At 38.3% G+C, this 25,170-nt stretch overlaps 1 protein-coding gene across 6 annotated transcripts; it reads left to right on the top strand.

Moving 5' to 3' along the window:
• The first annotated feature begins 602 nt into the window (after nt 1–602).
• On the top strand, nt 603–24,705 carry LOC149011028 (cyclin-dependent kinase E-1-like). 6 transcript variants are annotated; one of them, XR_016174288.1, is made up of 17 exons: nt 603–1,078; nt 1,188–1,298; nt 1,608–1,711; nt 1,862–1,904; nt 2,034–2,132; nt 7,975–8,044; nt 8,163–8,257; nt 8,435–8,468; nt 8,545–8,629; nt 8,758–8,835; nt 8,943–8,990; nt 18,141–18,173; nt 18,369–18,477; nt 18,855–19,085; nt 19,168–19,237; nt 23,073–23,121; nt 23,327–24,705. XR_016174288.1 is itself a non-coding variant. In XM_089160457.1 (17 exons), the coding sequence occupies exons 1-15, from the start codon at nt 776–778 to the stop codon at nt 19,234–19,236; spliced, it is 1,512 nt and encodes a 503-aa protein (XP_089016583.1). In that variant the 5' UTR covers nt 603–775; the 3' UTR covers nt 19,237–19,239; nt 23,076–23,121; nt 23,327–24,705. The 6 variants fall into 6 exon arrangements, 2 of the variants coding, with proteins under 2 accessions (XP_089016583.1, XP_089016582.1); XR_016174285.1 differs by having other exon boundaries at nt 19,165–19,237; XR_016174287.1 differs by having other exon boundaries at nt 19,165–19,237; nt 23,073–23,126.
• The last annotated feature ends 465 nt before the right edge of the window (nt 24,706–25,170 follow it).

Raw genomic sequence — 25,170 nt, 5'->3', positions numbered from 1 at the left:
TAAACGTGACTGTACAATGTACATGCCCTTAAAGTCCTCCAAAAATCAAAATATTGACAAGGAAGCCATTGTAATGGTAGTGTTTTTCTTTGTAGATATTTTAGTGGGAATTAATCTTCTTAGGAAGAGAATGTCCCCATTTGAGTCTTTAGCATGTCCAATCCGACTCAAGACTAGTTGAACCAAACCAGGCGAATGGGTTGGAGGTTCCGAAACAAGGCCACTCAGTGCGGGAGTCAAGTACACAGGAGGATTTAGAACATAATTTTATTAGCTCCATTTCTTTGTTAGGAATGGACTATCCATTTTTCTTTGGATGATGAACAAATGTCCATCAATCATATCCAAAGGTTCAGATTAAGTTTAAAATAAGAAGTTTTCTATCCTCTAAATTCTACTTCAACCTTTGTGACTAATGGACATGTGTCAGGGGAAATGGATGTTATCCAAAATTTATCTATTCTATTTCTAACATTTATTTTCTTGTAGAGGTATGACATGTGTCTCAGTATTATATTTAATGGTTGAAATCCATTTATAAGTCACATTAAAGAGTTGGGATTATATTTGAAGAAAAACTGATGAGACTTATAAATGAATTTCATTCGTTTGATGTATTCTTGGAACACATGTTACACATCAGAAATGGAGTTGATATTGGTCCGGATGCTATTGACCTGATTTGTGAAACCCAAAAACAAAAACTGGGAGTTAGCTGATAAGTGAGAAGCCTCATGCGAAGTAGGGGAGTTTCAGTTTGGTGGAAGAAACCGTCATGGTCGAAGGTAGCGGTAGAAACGTCAACACCAACAGCAGCAGCAGCAGAGGCGCCATGGCAGCCTCCGCTAACAACACCAACGCCACCGCAAGCACAAATAACAACAATCACCACCCGAACAAGCCTGCGTGGTTGCAGCAATACAACTTGATCGGTAAGATCGGGGAAGGAACCTATGGCCTTGTCTTCCTTGCTAAACCCAAGTCTGAACCTAACGTCGGCAAGTTCATTGCCATCAAGAAATTTAAGCAGTCCAAGGATGGCGATGGTGTCTCTCCCACCGCTATCCGTGAAATCATGGTTCGTCTTTTTCTGCTTTTGCTTCTTCAGTTGTGCTTTTTTTTTTTTTTTCATTTCCTTTTCAAATTTTGATTTTGGTATAGTTGAAATCTGTTTTCATTTGGTGTAGTTACTGAGGGAGATTAATCATGAGAACGTTGTTAAGCTTGTTAATGTTCACATCAACCATACCGACATGTCACTTTATCTTGCATTCGATTACGCCGAGCATGACCTCTATGTGAGTATATTTATATATCTTCTCCGAATTTTTTCAATTTGATTCGCGGTTAACGATTGTGCAACTCGGAAAAGGAATTAGTAGGTAAGTTTGGATGCAATTGGAATTTTATTCAATTGTTCATTTTTTGTATAAAACTGTTTGGAGTTCTTCTATCATCTTCTCGGCAGCCTCTTCCATGGTTTCCTTTCTGCTCTTTGAATCTTGGTGTTTGCCAACTGAGGACAGAAGAAGATGAAAATTTTGATGATTTTGTTCAATTTTAGTGTAATATCTTTATTGTGTTATCTTTTCTGACCTTGATAACAGGAAATTATTAGACATCACAGAGAAAAGGTCAACCATTCTATCAATCAGTATACTATCAAGTCAATACTGTGGCAGTTGCTTAACGGGTTGAACTATCTCCACTGGTAAGACTGTCCCTTGTCCGATGTTGGAGACTATTTAGTTATTCAAGTAGCTTGCTTATTCATTATCCTATGTCCTCTGTTCTTTGTACCAGTTTATTCTTAAAACAGGTTTACAACTAATTATTATTATTATTTTTGGTTTTGCTGCAGTAATTGGATTATACATCGGGATCTAAAGCCATCAAACATTCTGGTACAGTCCTGATACCATGTGTACTAACAAAGTATCTGAAAATGGATTCATGAGAAAAGATGTTGGCTAGATATCTGTATGTTTTCCTACTATCTTAAAGCATATTTCAAAATCCTCTCTGTGAAACAGGTGATGGGTGAGGGAGAAGAACAAGGATTGGTTAAAATTGCTGATTTTGGTCTTGCAAGAATATACCATGCTCCCCTAAAGCCATTATCTGACAATGGGGTAGGATTCATTTTTATCCATGTTAACTCTTATTGCTTCCTTTTGCAGGTTTATCCATTTTATTTTTTTTGTTTCTTTTTTTAAAGTGTTCAAAGTGCATTGTTCTTTTCTCCTTGTGAACTATGTTAGTGGCTTTTGCTTGTATTTGGTGTGTTAGAGATTTCATAAGAGATCCAGAGTCAAAGTTGCATTGGATTCTTGCTAAATGAATTTCATACTTATTCTAATAATTTTTTTTGAATTTTATGTATCCATAGAATAGCCACACGATTGCTATGGAGTATTCATTTTCAAAATGAGTGACCATCAAGGTAATATTGTTTTAAAAAATTAAATAAACACGAAAAGGTTTATCTTGTTTCTTTCAAAAAGAACCTTTCTAAAAGGGGGTATTCTCATGTTCAATAGCTTAGAAAGTTTCTTAAAAACTAACTATTTCAGGCAGTGAAAATGAAATCCCTAATGGAACGCAAAATGTTGAAATTCAAGCAAGAATCTGCATAACATATTGCGTCTATAATGTAAAAGTTTTTGTTCCATATTTTTGCTGAAGTTTCAAATTTCTGATACCAAGGAATCCATGTTGTGCTTTATCTATGATCTACAAGCTTTTTTTTTTTTTTTGGGTAATTATTTTTGCTAAAATTAAAATTTCTGATATCAACATTTCAAAGCAGCAATCAATACCCATACATTTGGCCTCTCCATCGGTGGGTATACTAAATAATGCCTGCGCAGTGGCTGGTCAACACAAATGGTGTGGCAACCTGAGCTTTTACCGTTGCAACAAGCAATAGGCCATAGGCATGGATGGAAACTCGCAAGAACTAGTCCGTAAGCTTTTAAGGAAACCTAAGTGGAGATGACGGAGTTCTAACTTCTGAATCCCCATAAAATAATAGTGTTCAGATTTCTAGTAAATTCCAGAACATACAGATTAACAACCCGAAACAGGACGCAGAATTGACAACCAAAAGTAATACTTGATTATAACAATGTCAAAACTCAGCCTTATCCCAATTAAATGGGGTTGGCAGTAGAGCCCGCCCACAAGGAAACATAGCCTTATGCCCTTATCCCAACTAAATGGTATCGACTGTAATGTTCATACTTGATCACTACTAGAAACTTGTCCAAATTTAGATTTAAAAAGTAAGAGTTGGAAGCTGAGACTAAATTTGGATTAGAGCAGGAATAGAAGGTAGATTTTGTAATAGAAACTCATACAGAAAATAGAAACTGAATTTTCTGAAGGATCTCTGTAACCAGAAAAGAATATGCAGTGTTATAAACCCAGTGTGGACAGAAACACAGGTTCAGTTTGGAAACTAAGAGAACAAGTAATGAAATTTTAGATTGGTTGGAATCCAACTATACACCAATAACCAGGATCAGGGATGAACTAGTAAGTTTGGCTAGGTCAGGAATGGGGTTGTAGGTCAAATTAGGGTTAGGGTTTGGTAGAACCTAGGGTTTAATGGTAAGCTTTGAATATGATGATATAGCAAGTCTATCAGTCAGAGCTACATCAAGATTTAATGGTTGAAAGGCATATTGGAAATAAATTGCAGCAGTTTAGGGTTGGGTTTCCGAGTTTCTGGAAGTAAGGATATGAAGGCATCTACTATCTCTATTGGAATGATGCAGATCCACCCCCAATTTGAGCTATTTTATAGAAAAAAACTAGGGTTTTGTTAAATAGATAAATGGATTTTGATCCATGGGTTTTGATTTTGCAAGGCGCCTCCTTTATGAGAATCTTCTTTTGGCACAACCAAGGGCACTCTAAAACTGTCCAGCATGGCCCTCCAAGTTAAATCGATAGCACTTAAATGTTCTCGAGCCTGTCTTCTCAGTGTTCATGGACATAATTATGCAGGTCTTATTACTGCAGTTGTCAAGGCACCAACATGGTGGAGGGTTGCCTAAGCTTTTAGGTGACAACGCCTACCCAGGCAACCAAGGAACCCAATTGTAATTTTATTTTTTTTTATTATTATTTTATTTTTTTAATTTCTCCTCTTTCCTAACATATCAAGTCCTCAAATTTCAACACCAAGCCATTTTTGTCATGAAAAACCAAAATATTAAGCCATGCAAAAGTCAAAGAAATCAACATAAAATTAGTAGACAGCAGAACTGAACAAGAAGGCATTGGATGTACGAAAAATGTACACTTGGTTTGTACTATTCTTGGATTTGGTCATTGTCATGGTATGCTGACTCTCACATTTGGTTTATGCTGTTCTTAATAAAAAATTATACGGTCTTATGACTCTTATCTATAAGTAATCATGCTCTCGATTTAGAGAAATGTTCTTGTTCCCAAAGAAGTTTGACTATCAAATGATTCTAATTTTACATGAGATACTTTATATTTGTATTAGGTGGAGCACAAAGTTTGCTTTCCAACAAATCCAAGATTGCTTAAGTTTGATTCCATATTGAAGGAGTTATGTCTGGTCACTTTAGTCTTTGTTCTGAGTAAAAATATTTTGTTAGATATCAAAACAAATGAATACTTTACTGCACCTTTGGTTTTAAAAAATGTTTCACGATATTAAGACTTGTGGGATTTTTAGATTGAGAAGAACCCAGATTAGATAATTGAAAATTTCACCCACCATCAAAAGTCTAGTTTCTGTTCTTGAAGTGAAGGTTGAATTTTTGATCCTTTTGGAATCTAAATATTTTAGTGTTTTCATTTGGAATGGTATTTGCTTATCTATGTTATCTTAAATAAAGGTATCAAACATTTGCATTGGGCCGACTAAGTGTAATAAACGTATACTTAAACGATTACACAATTTCTTTGTTAAATATGAAAATTTCTCTTCCCTTCCTTTAATTCCTCTTGCAACCAAATGAAGCCTTAAGGAATCCCAAAATGGGGTGCACTCATTCCCAAGTTAATCTTTTTGATGCTTCAGATGCCATCTCTGTTCTGCTGTCACAATTCCCTTCTCTTCAGAGCAATGCTTGCTATCAAAATTGGTGTCACAGTTAATTACTAACTCTTTTTGTCTCTTGTTTTTGATATTGCTTGAGGCAATTTTCATATTTCTACATGTCTTTTGTGGTTAATTGAATCTAGTGCTACTGTCAGCATGACTGGGTAATTCGGAGTTCTTCTGAACCTACTTTCCTTGATTTGGCTGAAATAATGTATGTGTAGACAATGTGTCTATGATGTACCTCTAGGTTGAAGGGGATCAACTGGTGGCCAGTTAACAAAGATCTTATATGAACGAGCCAATTCAAGTAGGCAAAAACTTGGTGAGGGGCCCACTTTAGGTTTAGGGTTGCAGTTAATTCGGGGGTTGATGTGAAGTTGATGTGGAGACTATGTTGCAATTTAGGAATAAATTTAGTGGTTAAGGGTTATAATGGACTCCTAGTAGAAATACACCTGAAGGGTAATAAAGCAATTTCCAGAAACTGGCTTGTTAGATTATAGCCGGATTTGAATGGTTTTGTTTATGGGGATGATATAGTAAAAGGGAGGGGGGGGGGGGAAGATCAATGGTTGGATGGGGCTGGGTGGGGTCTTCCTAAGAACTCCTTGCTTATGTTTTTCTAGAAGCTTGGGATAGAAAAAGTGCGAAATTGAAATTCAACTCACTTAGTTGCAATCCTTAAATCGCGCAGCATCAGCATTTAATGGGCAATAACTTCAAACACAGGCTGATTCCACAGCTAAAACTGAAGCTCGAACTTGAAGCACCAAACATAAGGGACTTTAAAGACAAAGAACCAACAACAACTTGGACTTGAAGCACCAACAAAATGATCAGTCTAGCCTTCAAACACTAGGTTAAAGTCCCTCATAGAGGAGACAGGCAGCAGCCAAGCTTGCAATTAGCAACTTTAATAATTGAATTAATTTTCAATAAGGGGCCCTATTACAACCTTAATTAAGCACTTACAAATAGACTCTTACTCTAAAAAGGAAAGGCCACACCTAATCCTTAACTCTTAGGTTACTTATTGGCTTGGACACTAAAATACACTGTATATTCTACTAATTAGTCTTGTGCTGTCACGTCGTAACTGAAATTGAACCCCTGGTCCCCTAGTTCAATTGAACTAAACTTAAACAACTTAAAAATGTTTAGTAAAAGAAGCTATTTTATACCCAACCTAGTTTCCCGTACTGTAGGTCCATTTAGTTGGTTGATTTTAAGTTTAACCCATAAATCAAAGGCCTTAGAATATTTTCCAAGAAAGAAGTTCATTGGGGTTATGAATCTGCATCAGTCTATCATCTCTATCTTTGGTAAGGGGTTGGTTTCTTGTAAATCTAATCTCAACCTCTCCTATGTTGTGCTGATTTACTATCCGTTTAACGTTTAACCAACGAGTTAAACTGTTGTAAATTCTTTTCAACTTGTTGTTTACTTCTGGATCTGGTGATAGGCACGAGGATTTGGTATGTTTGGGTCTCTGATGCTCTCTATGATTTGGAATTTACCCCCTATTGTCCCCATTCCATCATCTACTCATACACTTCATTATGATAGCTCATTGACCTAGCTTCTCTACTTGTGCTGCTGTTTTGGACATCCCTTTCATGGGTAGTTACATGGTGCCCAAGGTGACCAAGGACGTTGGATGCCTAGGTGGCTCCTTGATAATTATGATTCTTTGTATTTCCGGATCTGGTTAAACATTGCAGGTTGGAACAACTTGTGATGTGAATTTTTGAAGCACATGAGAATTCTTATTTTATTGGTTATAATCATAGTACATGCCTTTTTCGATTTATTCTGATAGGTGTCCCTTTCTTACTGTTGACTGTCATGGTTTTAGGTTTTCTAATTATTTTTAGAGTTTTTTTTACATGTACCCCACTTAAGTGCAGAATATTCTTAGCTACAAATACCTGGATCATAAGAAACCTACAGCATAGGAAATATCAGCTCTAGTATTGGACAAGTAAATTAAACGCCCAACGAGCACTGTTATTGAACCCAACAAGGTCGGCAGGTCTCCCATACCACTGTATATCTGATTGTTACCTCAATGGTAGATTCTGCACACTTGCACCCTAACATTCAGTATTCTGGAGAAGGCCTACCATGTACTTTTGTTGGGAGATGAAAATGCCACTGGTAGACCTTGCAACTTCAATACCAAGGAAATATCAAAGAGATCCCAGATTTATAGTTTCTGATTCCTCTGCAAGTAGTGACTTCAGATGATTAATCTCATCACTCCAAATCCTAGTGATCGCAATGTCATTAACGTACATGATGACGGCTGGGATTTGGGTCCCATCTTATTTCACAAGTGTGCTAAGGGAACGAGAATCAGGAAGCGGATACAGATAAACTGCATTCTATATCCAACTCTGGGAGTTTCTAACATCATTTTACTTTAGTGGTTTTGTTGTCTATTCATTTACCCTGTTCACTGATTTGTCCTTGGGTTGTCGTTATAGAAAAAATGGTCTCTGTCATTGTTGACAAATCCATTCATTCTCTCAAGTCTCAACCTTGATTCTGATCTTTTTTTCCTATGCTGGCATTTTCTAAGATCTATTATGGATATATTTTCTGTTATCTGGTTTTAGTTACTTGCCTTTTCTCCCTAGCCCAAGAATATATTTGTATATATTTTTATTTTGTCATTAAAAGGATTCTCCTTTGTCTTATATGTTGAGTAATTATAATCCAGTGCCATGATTCAGTATGAGCTGTTCCCCCTTTTCTGGCCGGTGTGAATTCCTCTGATAACGTGCTGATCTTTTGCCAATATATTTCTTGTTTGGTCTTTACTTGATTACCTTGTGGAGAGTATGGGTTGGTTTTTTGAGCTAACCTGTGTCAATGCTTACTGGCAGGTTGTGGTAACTATATGGTACCGTGCACCTGAGCTGCTCCTTGGTGCCAAACACTATACAAGCGCTGTTGGTATCCTGTAATAATTAATCAACAGTTTCCACCTGTGTCTGATTGCATGGATTAAATATTTGGACATCCTAACTAAGATGACCATTAGTATAAATTGCTTCCTTAATATAGCAATTAGATATGTGGGCCATTGGGTGCATTTTTGCTGAATTATTGACTTTGAAGCCACTTTTTCAAGGACAAGAAGTTAAGGCCACTCCTAACCCTTTCCAGGTAATGAAATAGTTCCTGGTGTAACTTGAGTATACATTTCTGCTTTTTTCTTTTGATAAGTGTATATAAATTTCTGTTGTTCTTCTTTTCACATGGTTACAACTTAGCTGTTAGAGATAATGAGTTTTGGTAACTTCTATACAATTTTTGCTAATATCAAACCTGTCATTCATGCAGCTTGATCAACTTGACAAGATTTTCAGGGTTTTAGGTAAGAAACTTTTGCCTGGCTTCCATTCTCTGTTGGCGTTTTATTGCAGACTAATCTTAAACTTTTTCATGCATAGGCCATCCTACACAAGAGAAGTGGCCAATGCTTGTGAATCTTCCATATTGGCAATCCGACCAGCAGCATATCCAGGGGCATAAATAGTAAGTTATGTTTCTTTGGTATCACTTGCTAGAGGTGGACTCTATAATCTCTAACCTTAGGGATGTAAATGGATTATTTGATTTTCATCCATTTTTCTTTCCTTTGTTATTCTTATTTCTTCCAACAGTGACAGTCCTGGACTCTATAGCATAGTGCATCTCTCTCCGAAAAGCCCTGCATATGACCTCCTATCCAAGATGCTAGAGTAAGCAATATCTGCTGGCTTTTATACATGCTGCTTTTGCATGTATTTCCCTGAAATAATGTTTGTTTTTCATCCAATTTCTACCTCCTATGTGTCTTTGCTTGCAGATACGATCCTCGGAAACGTATAACAGCATCACAAGCTCTTGAGCATGAGTAAGACTTGTGTGCTTTCACAAATTCAGTCCATTTTACTTTATCAAATACTGTATACTTGTGATGAAGATATATGTATGTGTGTGTGTGTATATATATAAAAATTTATAGGTATGTCCTGTGTGGGAGTGTGGTCCCGTGGGCATAGCTCATCTGGAAGCATCAGGCATCCAATTTTATGTTTCAAGCATTTCAATTAGAAATCTATTGTCCTTTATATTTTTTTCTCGTCTTTGAGATGTATATGATGTGTGCATACTGCTAGGTTTCTAGGGCTGACAAAATAAGTTGATTATGTTATGGACCTGGTATATACACATGCTATATCATCTTCTTGATGTAAGAACCTACTTTAAAGTAATATCTCACCAGGCTGTGTTGTGTAAACGGATGTTTTGTGTCTCCCTGTTTTGTTGGTAATTGAGTTGGACAAAAGGAAACAAATAATAAATAGGTACAAGAAGGAAAATAGTAGCAAGATTACCTTAAATAGACAAGGCTTGTAACTACTTCCTTATTAGCGAAACAATGGTGATATGTCACTTGATGCTGGGCATCCAACTGGTCCAAGTCACAGCCTGGCATCAGAAGAGGCCTGATCGATATTTGACTAAGAAGTATTTTTGGATGAAGACCGGGCCCAAGTTCAAGCCGACAGTCAACTCAATCTTAAGTAGTGAGTTGGTCTCGACCCTTGACAAAGTTCCAATCTTAGTCCAAACGATAGAATTGGTCCAAGTTGGACGTTTGTGTTTTGTTATCCTTAAGTTTATATTCTGTATGTGTGGTATGTAGGTTGTTGGTGGGAGTTTGTCAATAAAAGAGCCCCCATTTGAAAAGGGGAGCTCATTGTCAAAGGTTAGATGAAGTTACAGGGTAGTTGAGTAAATGTTATGGACTTTGTAGTAGTTTGTTGTCTAGTGTGTTAGACTGTAAATAGGATGGGCTTGTTTCAAGAAGCACAACAATTCAAGAATTTTCAAAGCTTTCTTCTCTATGAGATTACTTGTGGGTTATCAAGTGTGCCTAGGTGAGCTCCTATGATGAAGCAATTAGTGGGACTTTAGGCTGCCTTCTATCCTCTTCATCTCCACATGCCTATCATCCGCTTGTCTATCATCATCAAGTTTGTCAAGATTCAAGAAAATCAGCAAGCACTCGTGTATCCTTGTCCCTCTTTTTCCTCTCCATTTGTTACCACGGACCTTTAGTTTCTCTTCATCCTTCATTAAATCAGATTCAATCTTGGCTGGCAGCTTTGTAGGTCTTCACCATCATTGGCCGCTGTTTCCCATTCATCATCCAATAAATAATAATTCAACTAGTTACAAACTTACTACATACTAAACTAATAATAACTCCTCCTATGTTTCCCCACTACTTGCACATCTAATAAAATTAAACATTCATTCATCCTCCCTCTAACACCTCCCCCCCCCCCCAAAAAAAAAAAAAAAAAAAAAAAAAAAGAAAAAGAAAAAGGAAAAAAAGAAGAGCTAGACATTAATAAATAACTTTCACCCAAAAAAAATATAATGGATAACCTTCCATAGATTTTATGGTGTGTGGATATAGCAAATTCCTCCTTTCTAAAAACCATGTTGTCCTAAAAGGCCGAAGTCTGCAAATTGGTGCAGCATTGCAGCATATTCTTTATCCTCATAATTATCTTCAGTCAAAATAATCTATTACAATAATGATCTGGTTCATTACTTTCATTGCAATTATAGTAGAATCCTTTGGATGCCTTTCTTGCATCTGTTTGAAGTGAATTGTAAAATTGATAGAGTGGAATCACTTGATAACTGATTCCATGTTAGGGGGAATGTTTTTTCTCTCAAGAGAGTGGCGACAAGCCCTGCACAATCAAGCCAATTCAATAGGGGTAGATAAGGTTGTGATCCTTCTTGATTGCTCATCCAAACTGCTAACAAAAGCACGAACTTGTTGGCTTGCAAAGAAGGCTCCTACACATGGTTGAAGTTTTGACCAAGATGGGCCAAAATTTTGGTAAAACCTCAGTTTTCAAAGAAACCGAGACGAAACCATGGGTTATTTTTGAAAGTCCCGAGTTTCGACAATTTGTAGCAATATCTCAAGAATCTTAGTAGTTTTAACCATCATACAAAATTCGGTCGAAACTATCGCACATTTTTGAAACCTCGAAAGGAAACTTTGGGGGACCGAAAAAAGTCCCAAGTTTCAATTGAAATTGTCGAAACCTGTCGAAACCTCAAAATCTCGAGGTTGGGTCGAAACGTGACCCGAACCGGCTGAACCAGCCGATTTATGAGAAAAATTTCGAGGGAAACTTGGAAAATTTTGTGGAGACTTGGGACTTTTTCCTGCAAGTTTCATGGTTTTCCCAAATTTTTATTTCTTTTATGTTTCCCCAAATACCAAGACCAATACCCCTTCCATCAGGACTTCTCTATCCAAATTGTGTATTCACTTAAACTGGTTATCTTAGGCTTGTTGATGACCAGGCTTATAGAGTTGCAATTGTCAATTACCTTGACAACCATAAGTATCACATGTCATGGGTTGTCTATGTTCGTTGGTCAAAGGAGAGGATGTTATAGGTCAGCTCACAAGATGGATCCATCGAGGCACTCCTCTTGGCATTGAGTTGTACTTCCCTTTTATTGTCAGTTACTTTGTATTTGATGTTTTGAACTTAGAAGTTATATATTGAATGTTATGTACTTAAGTAGTTAAGTTTATAGTGTACTTCTCAGACAACTTTACATTTGTTATGTACATAAAATGGTATATCTACATTGATTTTTTAGCAAAATGCATGTGCCTATGCGTTCTTTATACTCTAATTAGCTTAAAGGCAAGGTCCCACCCCAAATACTCCCTAAAACTTGTCGAAACCATACTAATACCATACTGATACCATATCGGTTGCACGAACAGGATAGATGAACTAAGAGTAGTTGCAAGTGAAAATTCAGCCGAAATCCACGAAAAAAGGCAAAAATTGAGAGTTCTAGCAAGATCCAGGGCGAGATATGGCGAGATCTCGAGCGAGATATCCCAACTCTCTGCTCTCAACCTCCATCTCGTCTTGCCTATGTGAAAAAATGAGATATCTTGCAAGATCTTGCAGATCTCCCACCATGAATAAAAGAGTGAAAAGAAAAGAGATTCTTGATGTGGGATATTACATAATAGTTTCCCAGCACAAATTCTACCCTTTTATGCTCAGATTTACAACACTTTCATTCAAGTTATTGCATAAATATCTATCATGTCCAACTTGCTGATGTTGTTACCAAACACTTTCAATGCTCAAACTTAGTAAACACATCAGGCTTTTGATTGTTTGAAGAGACAAAAGAAATGCAAATAAGACCAAATTGAATCTACTCCTTGATGAAGTGTCAATCGATTTATACATTCTTAGCTCTATCATGTTGAATTGGGTTGTGAGCTATGCTGATTGTTGATTTGCTATTTGAAAAAAGTTGTATAGGGACCTTTACTTCTACACTTGGATCCCGGAGCAACCTCTTTAACCATAACACTTCACAAATGCTCTAGGCCATGGCTCTAAACTAGGGTTCAATACTAGACTTGGCTACAAAAGCTTACTTCTTGCTCCTCCACATCACCAAGTGTCCTCCCACATAAGTATGACATCTAGAAATAGACCTCCTATCATTAGGACTTGCTGGCAAGTTTGCATTAGTGTAGGCTTCAATGTTTAGATGTCCATGGGAATAAATCAGGATTCCCTTTCCAAGGGCTGCCTCTAAGTATCTCAAAATTCTGTATATGACATCTAGGTGAGGGGAATGTGGATCCTGCATGTACTGGCTTACAACAGAGGCCATGTCTGGTTGGTGTGCTAGTGCGGGACAAATATACGTGTCTCCCTACTAGCCGTTGGTTGCTGGTCTTGTCCACCAGTTTTCCTTCTTTGGCCTTAAAGTATGAGTTGGGCTCACTAGGTGTGTCAACTGGCTTGCACCCTAATATTTCTATTTTTGCTAATACTTCTAGGATATACTTTCTCTGAGAAAGAGGGATACCGTTAGAAGAATACACCAATTTGATAACCCCCAAGGTACCTTAACTTTCCCATGTCTTTGATGTCAAACTTTGCTCTTAAGAAGCTTTTAGGACTAAAACTTTGGCTGCAGTGCTACTAATGATAACTATGTCATCCACATATAATAGTATAGTGATGTGGGTGTTGGTCTTCTTGATAAACATGGAATGATTTGCATTGCTTTGTTTATAACCAATGGACACCATGGCCTTATGAAACCTTTCAAACCATGCTGTTGGGGATTGCTTCAATGCACAGAGCACGTTTAAGCTTACATGCAATCCCGTCAGAATCTGTAGTAGTGTATCCTGGTGGAATAGCATGTACGCTTCCTTTTGAATTCTTCCATGAAGAAACACATTCTTACATCAAGTTGTTGAAGATCCCATCCTTGATTTACTGCACATGAGAGCACACTAGGGCAAATGTTTCCTGGTAATCAATGCCGTAAGTCTAATTGAATCTCTTGGCCACCAATCTAGCTCTATATCTATCCACAATACCATTGTCCTTGTGGTTAACTACAAACACCCACTTGCAACTGACAATCCTCTTTCCTATAGGTAAAGCAACTAGGTCCCACATATTGTTTTTTTTTTCTTCTTTTTTTCTAAGGCCTTTTAACTCTTTAATCCATTGATTCTTTCCAGTGAGATTAAGCTAGTGCTTCCTGCCAGGTGTTAGGAAAAGGACTCAAATGTAGGTGATAACAAATTATATGCAACACAATCAGAGATAGGATGCTAGTTCATGCTTGTGGTTGCTTTTGTAGTGCAATGGGTTAGTTCAATGAAAGGTTAGAAATAGGATCAAACATAGACCTGCAGGACTAGGAGTTGGTGCTTCCGATTTGCTAGGCAGGTTAAGGGGCGCAACTTCCAGCTAGGCTACTCTTCTTTTAGTACGGTATACCTTTAGGGTAGATTGTAAAGTAGGTTGTTGCTTTCCATGCATACTACTTTGCCGAACCATCGGCTATTGTTCTTGGCCAGTCACTCCATCTTCCAAATGGGTATCATCAGTAGGAATTCCATGGGTGGGATGAGGAACCAAACATCTTCACTAGATTCACTCTCCCCTGGAATAGTTGTAGGGGAAAAATAGGGAACCTTTTTTTGAAAGACCACATCCATGGTGACAAACATTTTTCTAGAGGGAGGATGATAACACTTTCAACACTTTTTGGGTGGCAGAGACCAAGAAAAATGCACTGCAGCCTGTGTGTGTCAAGTTACCTTGAATATGATGATTTCTAGCAAAGGCATGAGACCTAAAAACTTTAGGAGGAACGGTGAAGGATGCGGAACCCAAAAGAAGATGAAGGGGACATCACTGCTGCAATAGATGGGCTAGCATCCTATGATAAGGAAAGCTGCCGCAAGTATCACATCCCCCTAAAGTGAGCTGGGACATGCATAGTAAACATTAAGGATAACCTCAAGGAAATGCCAATTCTTGCATTCAGCCATCCAATTCTGGGCAGGGGGATTGGCACAACCAGTTTGATGAATGACCATGATGAGTTAGATAAGATTGGAGTTCTCCCTTATCTAGTCCTATTATTAGTACAAAGAATTTCTATGGACGCCTCAAATTGGGTGGTTACCATTTTATTAAAAATTTGAAAGCAAGTAAAACCATCGCTTTTTTGGTACAATAAATGAACTTAGGTGGTCCTAGTGCAGCAGCCTATGAAAGTAAGGAACAATCAATATCTAGAAGTAGTGGCACAACGGAAGGACCCCAAACATCAGAATGAATAATAGAAAAAAGGAATAGTACCAATTATCAAAAATAGGATAAACATGCTTGGTTTGTTTTGCCAAAATGTAAGCATCACAATGGAAAGCATTCAAGTTACATCGCTTAACTAAATAAGGAAAGAATAGATAATGTAGCTAATATAGGGTGATCAAGACGCCGCCGCCATTGAAGCGAAGTAGACAAAGCATGGGAAAAGGAATTAGAAGAAGTGACCATAGTCAATGCAAATGGAGACCAGTCCAACAAGTAGAGACCATCAACATTTTTGTACCACTACTAATTGTATGCCTCGTTCCAAATCTTGAAACACACAATAAGAGGAAAAGAAAGTCATTTTGCAATTCAAGTCCTAAAGGTTAGTAGAAAAGTTGGGAACATACAAATAGAGGATAATTGTAATGATGGTGAACAATTGATGATTCCTTCTCAAAAAATTGGAGAAAGTGAACCATTAGCAATAAGAACAGTATAAATTAGGAGAAATAGTAGAATGTGAAATAAAGAGTGTGAACTGATCATGTCATCGGTTGTGCCAGAGTCAACAAGCCAAGAGGATAGGCTCGACGACATGTTATGGCAACTGGAAAGAATACCTGAGGTTGAAGAGGTCTCAGAAGAGGTAACCATTGCAGAAGCAACATTAAGATTGGACATTGGCGTAGAAGAAGACAGCTTAAGCTTGGTCATTACTGAAGATGATGCTGAAATTCATTTGAAGAGGGAGAGTGCACTAGAATCCTCCAAATTGGCGTGATAGGTTGCCTCCTGTGAAGTACCAGCCCAGGGGTACGACCTCTGTGGGAAGTTGGAGGGTAATCATGAAGTTTCCAGCATTTCTTTTGTGTGTGATGTTCATGGCCACGTTAACTACACTTAACGGGAGTATGGGTAGAACCACCAGTGTCAGCATGACAATTTTGAGAGACAAGAGAGGATAGGCCATGGGAAGAATGCTAGAACCAGCTACTAGAGTTGACATTTCGGCTGCAATAGCGTGAATGACGACATTCCATCGTCTCTCTTTTGTGTCAACCATATCATAGGCTTATTAAGAGAAGGAAAAGGCTCAGGAGAGAGCCTGGGTAGGGATCTGATCATACAACACATTTGTACCCACTAGAAAGTCATATACACATTGCTTATCTTCCCACTTCTGATAGGCTGCACACCTGTCTCACAAGTAGGGGTAATTTTCCCATAAAAATCCAAGTTTTGATAATACCTGTGTAGAGTATTGTAATACTAATACACGATAAGATTTTTTTAGTGTTACTAATGGATTTTTCTCCTAATCTCAAAACACTGTGTGTTGCTACCAACCTTGGAGAATGTATCCTTGGTGACTTTCCATACAACAACAGCATTGGCGAGAAGAAGATAGCTCTCAACATTAGTAGGTTCAATGAAATTAAGCAAAAAGCGCATTACATGACATTCGTCAATTTCCCACTTGTCTTGAGCTAGACCAGACGTTATAGGTTTAGCCATTGTACCATGAAGATAAGGTAAGACTGTTCGCACTGACCACTAGAGCAACAGATTGAGACTATCTTAGATAATTTGTCCCGTTAATTTTAAGAAAATTCATTGAGAGAGGGAAAATCATGTTGACGAATAATTAGAGCCTTCTCCACTTCAGACGAACCTGTAGATGGGGTAGACATACTACTGATCTAAAAAAATCTGACAAAAGAACAAACTCTTAGATCCTTCATCATAGAAGGATTTACACCATCGATAGGTAAAAAGGACCCTTGGTGGAAGAAAAAGTGCTCACCATCAAGGGATTCAGGTCAGCCCGTGACCTAATAGGGTTGGCGGAAAGGAGGCAGAAGAGAAGAGGGCTTGAGATGGGGAGGGTGGAAGTCCTAGGAAGACTTGCAGTAGGGTAGCGGTGGTTTGGGATGTCTAGCAGAAGGGTGACAGTGGGCGGTATGGTGGAAAGTTGGTGGTGCTTTTAGGATAGAGGTGGAATGGTGGCGGTGGCCCTAGGATGGAGGCTGAATGGTGGTGGTGGCCTTAGGATGGAGGCGGTGGTCTAGGAGAGTTGGCAGGGAGCTGGTGGCAATGGTGGTTTGTGGTGTTGCTATGGAAAAGAAAGGAGAAAGTTAGGGTTAAGGCAGAAACTTTTTCGGACATATGTGATCTAATCCTGAGAAACTTTGGCTTTGGTACTATGTCTGAGATCTTCTGATTGTCTCAGGGAGACAGCAGTCTTTATTTATGCTAATAAGAGACTATAAAAAGAATAGAGATTCCCGATGTGGAATGTTACCTGATAATATCCTAGAACGATTCTACCCTAAAATACTTAGAATTTCAGCAGTATGTTCCAGCTCAGGTGGCAATGCTGAGACATGGTGATCAACCTCCATGTGGCGGGGAATTAATTCATGAATTACTCCTTCTCATGTGTTCACTAAGAGTTGAACTTGAACTAAAAAGGGTGAACCTAGTGCCCAAGGCTTTTGCACCAGCAGAGTTCAAGCGGATTGGGCATTTTCCAACAACCTTACCCTAGTAATTTATGCTGAGAGGCTGTTTCAATGCGTTAACCTTTACACGTGGATAGGCATGCAGAATTTGCCATGTGGAAGTCTGATTTGGCGAGTCATAGGTTGAGTATATGAGAATTATTTAAGTTGAGGCGATTGACCATATATCAGATTTCACACTCAAGTGTGATTATTAGGCCTCCTGTTTAATGGCATGCATTCTCTTGTCCTCTTTATAGACTTGAATTTCAATGTAAAGCTTTGCCATGTGGCAAGCTCCTTTCACATTGAAACTAATGTGATCTGGATCCCTTGTGAGCACCTGTCCAGAAATTCCATTTCCATTCAACCTGCAGTGTAGGAGAACAGGATGCATGTTCAAATATTCCATATATGCCTGTACCCTAAATATAGTCCACTTCATTTCCACGTACAGAAATAGTGGTGTATGGAACCAGAATGTCTTCTTTTATTTATTGTGGCTTTTCTCTCTCTTTTTTTTTTTTTTTTTTTTTGGGGGGGGGGGGGGGGGCTGGGGTAGATAATATTATGACTTCTTTTATGGGTGGTCCCCCTTGGGGGGTGGGGGGGCGCTAGTGGAAAAAACAGAAAGAAAAGAAAAACGAACTGCAAGGGGCCTCCATGGTTTCATAAATATTCTTGTTAGTTTAGAAGTAAGAAAAGGGTCTGAGGGGGATACATCAGCATGTACCTTAAACATTGTACATTGCCAAGCCTGAGTTTTTGAATGATCTGAGTAAGAGAGCATTGTAAGTCAATGAACTGAGAATTACTATCAACTTTCTAAGTTTTTCACGATCTGCCTTTCAGGTACTTCCGGATTGATCCTCTACCAGGGCGCAAGTATGTTTCTCAATTCATGTTTTTGTCCTCATATGGAAGCACATATTCATTTTAGTCTACTTGGCTTGTTTTTGAATGATGTGCATCATGCAATGGCAAAAGGACACTTGTCAGTATGATGTAACAGTGAATGTAGCATATATTCTGCCTATATTTTCTTCGCTTTGACCAGGTCAATATGACATCAATGCTCAGTGCACTGGTACCTTGCCAACCGGGGGAGAAAGTCGTGAATTACCCTATTCGTCCAGTGGACCAAAATGCGGATTTTGAGGGAACGAACAGCGTCCAACCTTCTCAACTGGTATTCATAAATCCTGAATTTCCCTTGATTTAACTTGGATGCTTGCAGTTTTATGGAGTCACGATAATTTTAATCCTCGGAAGGGACATAAATAATTGAATATTTCTTTCAAGGACTCAAAAAAACTTTTAGGGATGGGGTGTCAAGATAGTTCTCTAACTTGGATACTCGCAGTTTTATGGGGTCACAATTATTTTAATCCTCGGAAGGGACATAAATAATTGAATATTTCTTTTAAGGACTCGAAATAGCTTTCAGGGATGGACTCAAAATATTTGTTTTTTTGATGAATTTCCAGCAATAATTATTTTGCATCTGATAGTTCTTGAAAGTTTAAACCCATGGATATCTGATAGAAATTATGTGCTTCTGTTTAGGTATTATCTGGTAATGCAGTTCCTGGGAATATAGCTGGTGCCCCAGTAGGAACAGCTAGGTCGGTCCCTCGACAAATGCCCATGGTATCAGGCATGCAGAGGATGCCTGGTCCAGGCATGGCGGCCTTCAATCTTGCTGCTCAGGGTGGCATGGGTGGGCAAATGAACCCTGGCAGCATCCCCATGCAACGGGGTGTTTCTGCGCAGGCTCATTTACAGCAGCAACAACAGGTCTATATTTTATCTGCTACTATCTGGGTTTGTGTAAATGCTGCTTTTTTCCTGATTAACCTTGTTCCTTTCTTTAAAGCAGTTGAGAAGGAAAGATCCCGGGATGGGAGTGCCAGGTTACCCTCCATCCCAGAAATCAAGACGCTTTTAAGGTAATGCTTGTCTACTTTTAATGGGATGCATACATGAAACCATTTTAAATCATGCTACTGTCTGTTTTAGATGTTCATGTAATTCATCCATATATGTTACTACCGTCTGTTTGAGATGTTTATATAATTCCCCCATCTGATCCAAACACTCATCATCCCTCCACAGCACAGGAGAGAACCAGTCTTCATTTGTTAAACCTTAGAAACAGACGTTCTGTTTGGATACTGTTGAAATAAGTTGATAACTGATACAAAAAATAAAGGGAAATTACAGGGTTAGCTGATAAGTTGATAACTTTGTGTTTCCTCTAACCAAAATAACTAAAAGATGGATGTTGCAAAACTTGCAAACCGGTTCTTCTCTTTCATCATTTCCCCTTCTCATTTTGCATTTCATCATTTCCCCTTCTCAATTTGCATTCCTCTCTCTCTCTCTCTCTCTCTCTCTCTCTCTCTCTCTCTCTCTGCGGTTCTTAGCTGTCCGTCCTGTCGCTCCAACTTAGCAGCTTTTATGTCTCTCTACAAATGTTCAGTCCAATCACACTCTTTACTTCCCTCCTTCCTCTCTTTCTCGTTTGAGAGCCCATCGTTTCTCAGTTACCTCTCTCTTGCAGCCCTTTGTTCTGCTAGCTTTTCTCCTTCACTGCCAGAGTTGACATTGCTTGTTAAAGAAATTTGTAATTTGGACCAGTAAACGAGAGTGGAAGAAGAAGAAGATAGGAGCAGATAAAAGATGCATCAACCCACTCTGGGGAGAGCAGCCTGCAATAGAATTGATGAATCCTATGGTTGGCAGTCTTCCTTTTATAAAAGGGAGTTCCTTTAAGAAAAGGAGGCACTGGTTTAAGAGTTTATAGCATAGTGATGCCCTCAGATTTATGAGTAATTAGATGCAAATGCATTCCCATTTTTTTGACATAGATGCAATATGCCTTTAAACTTGCTGTTCAGGCTATTCAGTATTTTGAACATGGTGATGGCCTAAGATTATGAAAAAATAGATGCAAATGCAATTCCTCAACTGACTCTGCTAAAAGCTTAAGATGGCCAGTTGTATACCTCATATTCTTATATAAAGCTTTTAACTCATGTTAGCATTCAAACAAGTTTATTTATAATACACATGTTCAAAATTCAGATATTAATGCAACTGTACATTTCAAGTGTCTGTCTATGGTCATATTCCACATGATGAAAATAGGCCACTCTAGCTTCCAACAACACAGAAGGTGTGAATTCTCGGTCCAACTGAAATGTTGGCGACTTTGTTTTTGTTTTTTTGCCTTTTGTGGGTATGTGTTTTTTTTTTTTTTTTTTGGGGGGGGGGGGGGGTGGTGGTGGAAATGTTGGGATTAAGATTGATCAATGAAAGCGAAAAAGACAAAAAGAAAGGAGACGTGGATTTACCTTGGTTCACCCCAATGTAGGGGCTACGTATTTCCATATACCTGGGTGTGGCGGCAACAGAATATGAAGCATGAGCCATATGCAATCGGAAGGTTTGTTGCATATTTCGTTTCACACTCATTAAAACATAGCTATCAAGGCAGCCAAGGCAACTAAGGCAGTTGGGGCATTGCTTAAGTGCCATGACGATAAGGTGGCCACCAAGGTGGTGCCTTGGCACCCAAAAGGCATTTCAGTATACCTTTTTTTTTTTATTTTATTTTATTTTATTTTATTTTATTTTTTTTTTTATAGAACTTTTTTATGAGGCACAAATAGCATACCAAAAACTTTTATAGTTTTACTTTAAGCTAAACAGATAATAAAGAATCATAACTATACAAGATTATAATATCTTATAAAATATTAGAAAAAAACAAGCAAAAGTTCATCTTATCATAATACAAATATAAAATAACAATTAGCAACATAATACTGTAACATTATAACATATGATTACGATCTCTATGAAATTATAAATGTAAAATTGATGGTAGTGAACAGAGTATTCAAGTCTTACCAAAAAAAAGAACAGAGTATTAAAGAACATTGAAGAATCTTTATATTACAAAATTTAAAAAGAAGCTTATCTTGTACGTTAAGGGGAGAATAACTTTTGTTGTAGTGGGGGGGAGGGATGCATAATCTGGTCTACAGGAATTTCAATTGTTGCTGAACTTAAACATCCAATTTTTTAACCCGACTTTAAGTAAACGAATAATTTTTCTTTTTTTTTTTTTTTAACCGCTTATTTGACTGAATTGATTTTATTATTTCAAATAGTTCTCCATCTGAATGGTTCCCAATTTGAAATAACTACTGTTCCGTATATGGTTTGTAGAATAAAATTTTAATGGTTTAAAAATACCCCCCCCCCCCCCGGAAAAAAAGAGTCTAGTTACATTACAAAATGTAAAAAAGGTGACACTTTAGTGCCTAGGTGGCAATACATGGCATACAATGTGGCAAGCATACTTGCCTAAGCGACAAAGCGGTTCATTTTTTGCATATCAACAAAGTGCTGCATCGTCTATGGGCAAAAAAATGGCCTAGGTGCCAAGGCGCGCCCTTTGCAGGCACTTTGAAAATAATGCCTGAAGAGTCAGATATCTTGTGATTTCTCTGTTAGATTTCATGAGTGCTTGTTCTTCACATCTAATTAATATATGGGTCAATCTTTATTGGCTTCCACAGATAAGAGAACTTTGATTGGGTCATGGTTAGCCACAGAGGCAATGTCTCTCGGTAGTCAATTCGATATACTTGGCTGTACTCATTGGCAACTGAGCGTGCCTTATATCTTTCAGCAGTACTATTAGATGTGTTCTTGATTATGTAGACCCATCCACACCCAATTGGGACTCTTCCCCTAAGAGGATCAACAAGGGTTCACTTACCATTCTTCATCTTGGTCCATCATTTCATCAGGCATGGTCTTTTTCCATTTTGGGTCAGGCAGCCTCTAACATTCTTTAGAACAAAAGAGGAATCAAGGGAAGAAAAGAAGGCAATACCTGTAGGAACAATTGCATCATAGGAGTAAACTTCGCTTTGGGATTAGCACAAGTTCTCTCTGCCTTTTTCGTGTAGCAGTAAGATCTGAGGTAGGAGGAGTATTAATTCGTTCAGGCAAAGGAACAAGAGATTGCAGCCAAGGAGAAGAAAGAAAAAGAAGAAAAGTTGGGAGAATTTGATTGTTTTCTCCCACATATTTTGTTTACTAACAAGTCTAAAATATTACACCAGCTTACTAGAAGAAATTTTTTATTTTTATTTTACAACTATAAATGTCTCTTGGGATGATGAGAAAAGTACCCTCTTTTTTTTTTTTTTTTTGGGGGGGGGGGGGGGGGGGGGAGGTTGGAGTTAGGTTTGAGATTTGAGAACTCATTCTCGGTGTTCTGACCTGGTCGATGCACTGTATTTTGGAATTTCGACCAAAATTTTGGTGAAACTTGGTGCACGTTTGTGCCAGGATTCGATGGGTTTTAGGGCTAATCTTGACCTGGCCTTTTGTGGTCAACCTATTTTAAGGCCAACAAACACATTTCCAAGGTTCTCTCTTACTAAAGCATAGCACAAATTAGTCTTGTTGATTTGCATATGCTCGGTTGTATGCGGACGAAACTGAATGTTGTATTTTCACAAATCTAAATATGGTTGAAGTATAAAATGACGCAAATGAAAAGCAATTTCAGTTGATAATCAAGTAGACATTGAAACTTCATTAAAATGTACATGATATATACGTAAGACATTAGTAGAACATCCCAAAAGTAGTCAAACCTCGATTACAATTTATAAATTACAAATTACAACCCTTGAAGTTCTTGAAATTTCTCAGAAATATCGAAATTTCAGTCAACTAACTCAGCTTCATTTCATACAGGTTTTGTTTCAGTAGGCTGCTGGAGAGACTAGAGAGTGGCACTACCATGGTCAGGTTTGCAGTACCCATCCGTATTTTTATTGTTTTGGTTGAAGTGAAGACACACACACCACATATTTTTGAAGACTAAAACCCAGTGTTTAGCCAATATTGTAATTTTCCCAAAATATTATGTGGGTCAGTTCAATGTATTTGATCATTTAGATTCTGTCGGGCACTGACTTGGTGTCTGCTTGTTGATCATGGATGAACAGGTCGCACTTTGCCATCCTTTGGTAAAGATTGTTCTTGCAGAAATAGGCTGAAGCGGAAGTCATAGAGAGTATTTTTGGCATATTAACTAAAAGAACCAGTAATTCAACCCGCCAGACCCATCAGTCAGAAGCAGTTCTTGGTTGTGTACAGACTATAGGTTGATAGGGAATTTGAAGAATACACCGTTCAATCCCCTCTACAGGGGACTCTGTGATGCCTCTGAGCAAGAACCTCGAGTGGTTCAGGCCTTGTTATGTTGTAAGTTGTAACCAAAGCAAAGGTGATCCATGTCCTATATTCCTTCTTAATGATGTATTCAGAGTACAGGAAGTGATTATATATCTATATTATCTTTTCTGGTTCCGAGCTACGCTTATTGTAGTGCTTACCATTGAGTAGAAGCTTTGTTCAGCCTTTGGTAACTGTTTTAAACATTTAACCCCTCTTGGTTCATGATAGATACTACTAGGCTGAACTTAGGTTCACAGTAGTAGCCAATTTTTTATTTATTTTTTAATTAGGTCATTCAGTATTACTATTTGATCCCTCTTTGTTTTCACCATTTTTGTTAGTTTCAGTTAGATTATTTGTATGTCGGTTGCATTTCCCCCCAAAACAGCCCCCCTCTTCTCCTGGTAGTAGTTTTTGGCAGTTGCTGTAGGCATATGTTTCCTCCTTGTTGGTGGCCATCGCAAAGTTTGGTGGAAGTCCTTTACTGTTAGTTGTTGTTTCTCTTGGCTTTTTTGCCTCTTTTTGTATTCTCTGTTCTTCATTTTAATACAATCGTTCCTCTATCCCCCCAAAAAATCAGTGACTACTATTTGAAGAAGATTGCTATTTGTACATTTCTGGTGGGGATCACTGAAGATCTGCATTTTTTGCTTTTACCAGAAGCCAAGATTCACTGAGTTTATTATTAGTCATTGTCAGTGTCTTTCTGTAAGCCAATTAAGGACCACTTCTTTTTCTTTCTTTCTGGCCCAGCTTAGTAACTCCCAGGTGGTATTCCTTTGTCCTTTGCCTAATTGGGTAGGCGAGACAAAGGCAATGCGAGAACGATGTTACCTGGCTCACCCTATTTTGATGGGAAGGCTTCTTGTTTGAATATGGGCTAACTTTCTTGGTTGATGCTTTATAAGAATAATACAAACTTTTTTGTCTTCGAGCCTCCTCCCCAAGCATGTTTGTAGAGTGTAGAGTGTCCGTGAATCAAAGGAACGGTCCAGGTCGGATTGGTATCGGTAAATACCGATTCCGGGGGTTAAATCTATTTGATCGAGGCAATTCAGAGCAACTACCTCCTTTGCTCCCACTTCTCCACCACCTCGTCCCCCCAACCCCAACGCACGCACACACCCCGCCCAACACAGAAAGTCCGGATCCTCTACTCGTAGGGGAAGAGGAGGTTCAACTCCACGCCACATGAGGTTGCCTCGGAGATCAGATTGGTGTTCTATCTTCTTCATCCCCTTGTGGGTAGATAATCTAAAAGAAAAGAGCAACCCCCCTCCCCCTCTACTGACCTCAGTTGGCTCCTCAGGGGCCTTCTGTATAAGGTTCCCAAAGATGATGTAAATGGATCCTTAGATGGGCATCATGAACATTGCACCAACTGTTTGACCAATTAACATAGTTTTTCAGGTTTACTAACTACTTATTTCATTGATTTGTATGAGTCACAGCAATTTTAATATTTACTTCTTGGATTCCTTACTGCCACTTCTGTCAATAATCTATTCGCATGGGACAAGAAGCCGAATTTCTACCCAAAAAAAGAAAAGAAAAAGCCGAATAAAAAATTTAAGGTGATGATACATTTGTTTTTTCTCCAACTTTGCCTATA

This window comes from Hakea prostrata, chromosome 7, assembly GCF_041222555.1.
Source record: "Hakea prostrata isolate BN-2017 chromosome 7, UWA_Hpros_2, whole genome shotgun sequence".
Lineage (NCBI taxonomy): Eukaryota > Viridiplantae > Streptophyta > Magnoliopsida > Proteales > Proteaceae > Hakea > Hakea prostrata.
This window is presented reverse-complemented; position numbering and strand designations above follow the sequence as displayed.

Bases quoted from the DNA above. Each gene is read 5' to 3' on its own strand.
- LOC149011028 (XM_089160456.1), top strand. From the start codon at position 776: ATGGTCGAAGGTAGCGGTAGAAACGTCAACACCAACAGCAGCAGCAGC. The intron at 1,712-1,861 runs GTAAGACTGTCC...GTTTTGCTGCAG, and splicing joins GGGTTGAACTATCTCCACTG to TAATTGGATTATACATCGGG. The intron at 8,045-8,162 runs GTATCCTGTAAT...TATAGCAATTAG, and splicing joins ACACTATACAAGCGCTGTTG to ATATGTGGGCCATTGGGTGC.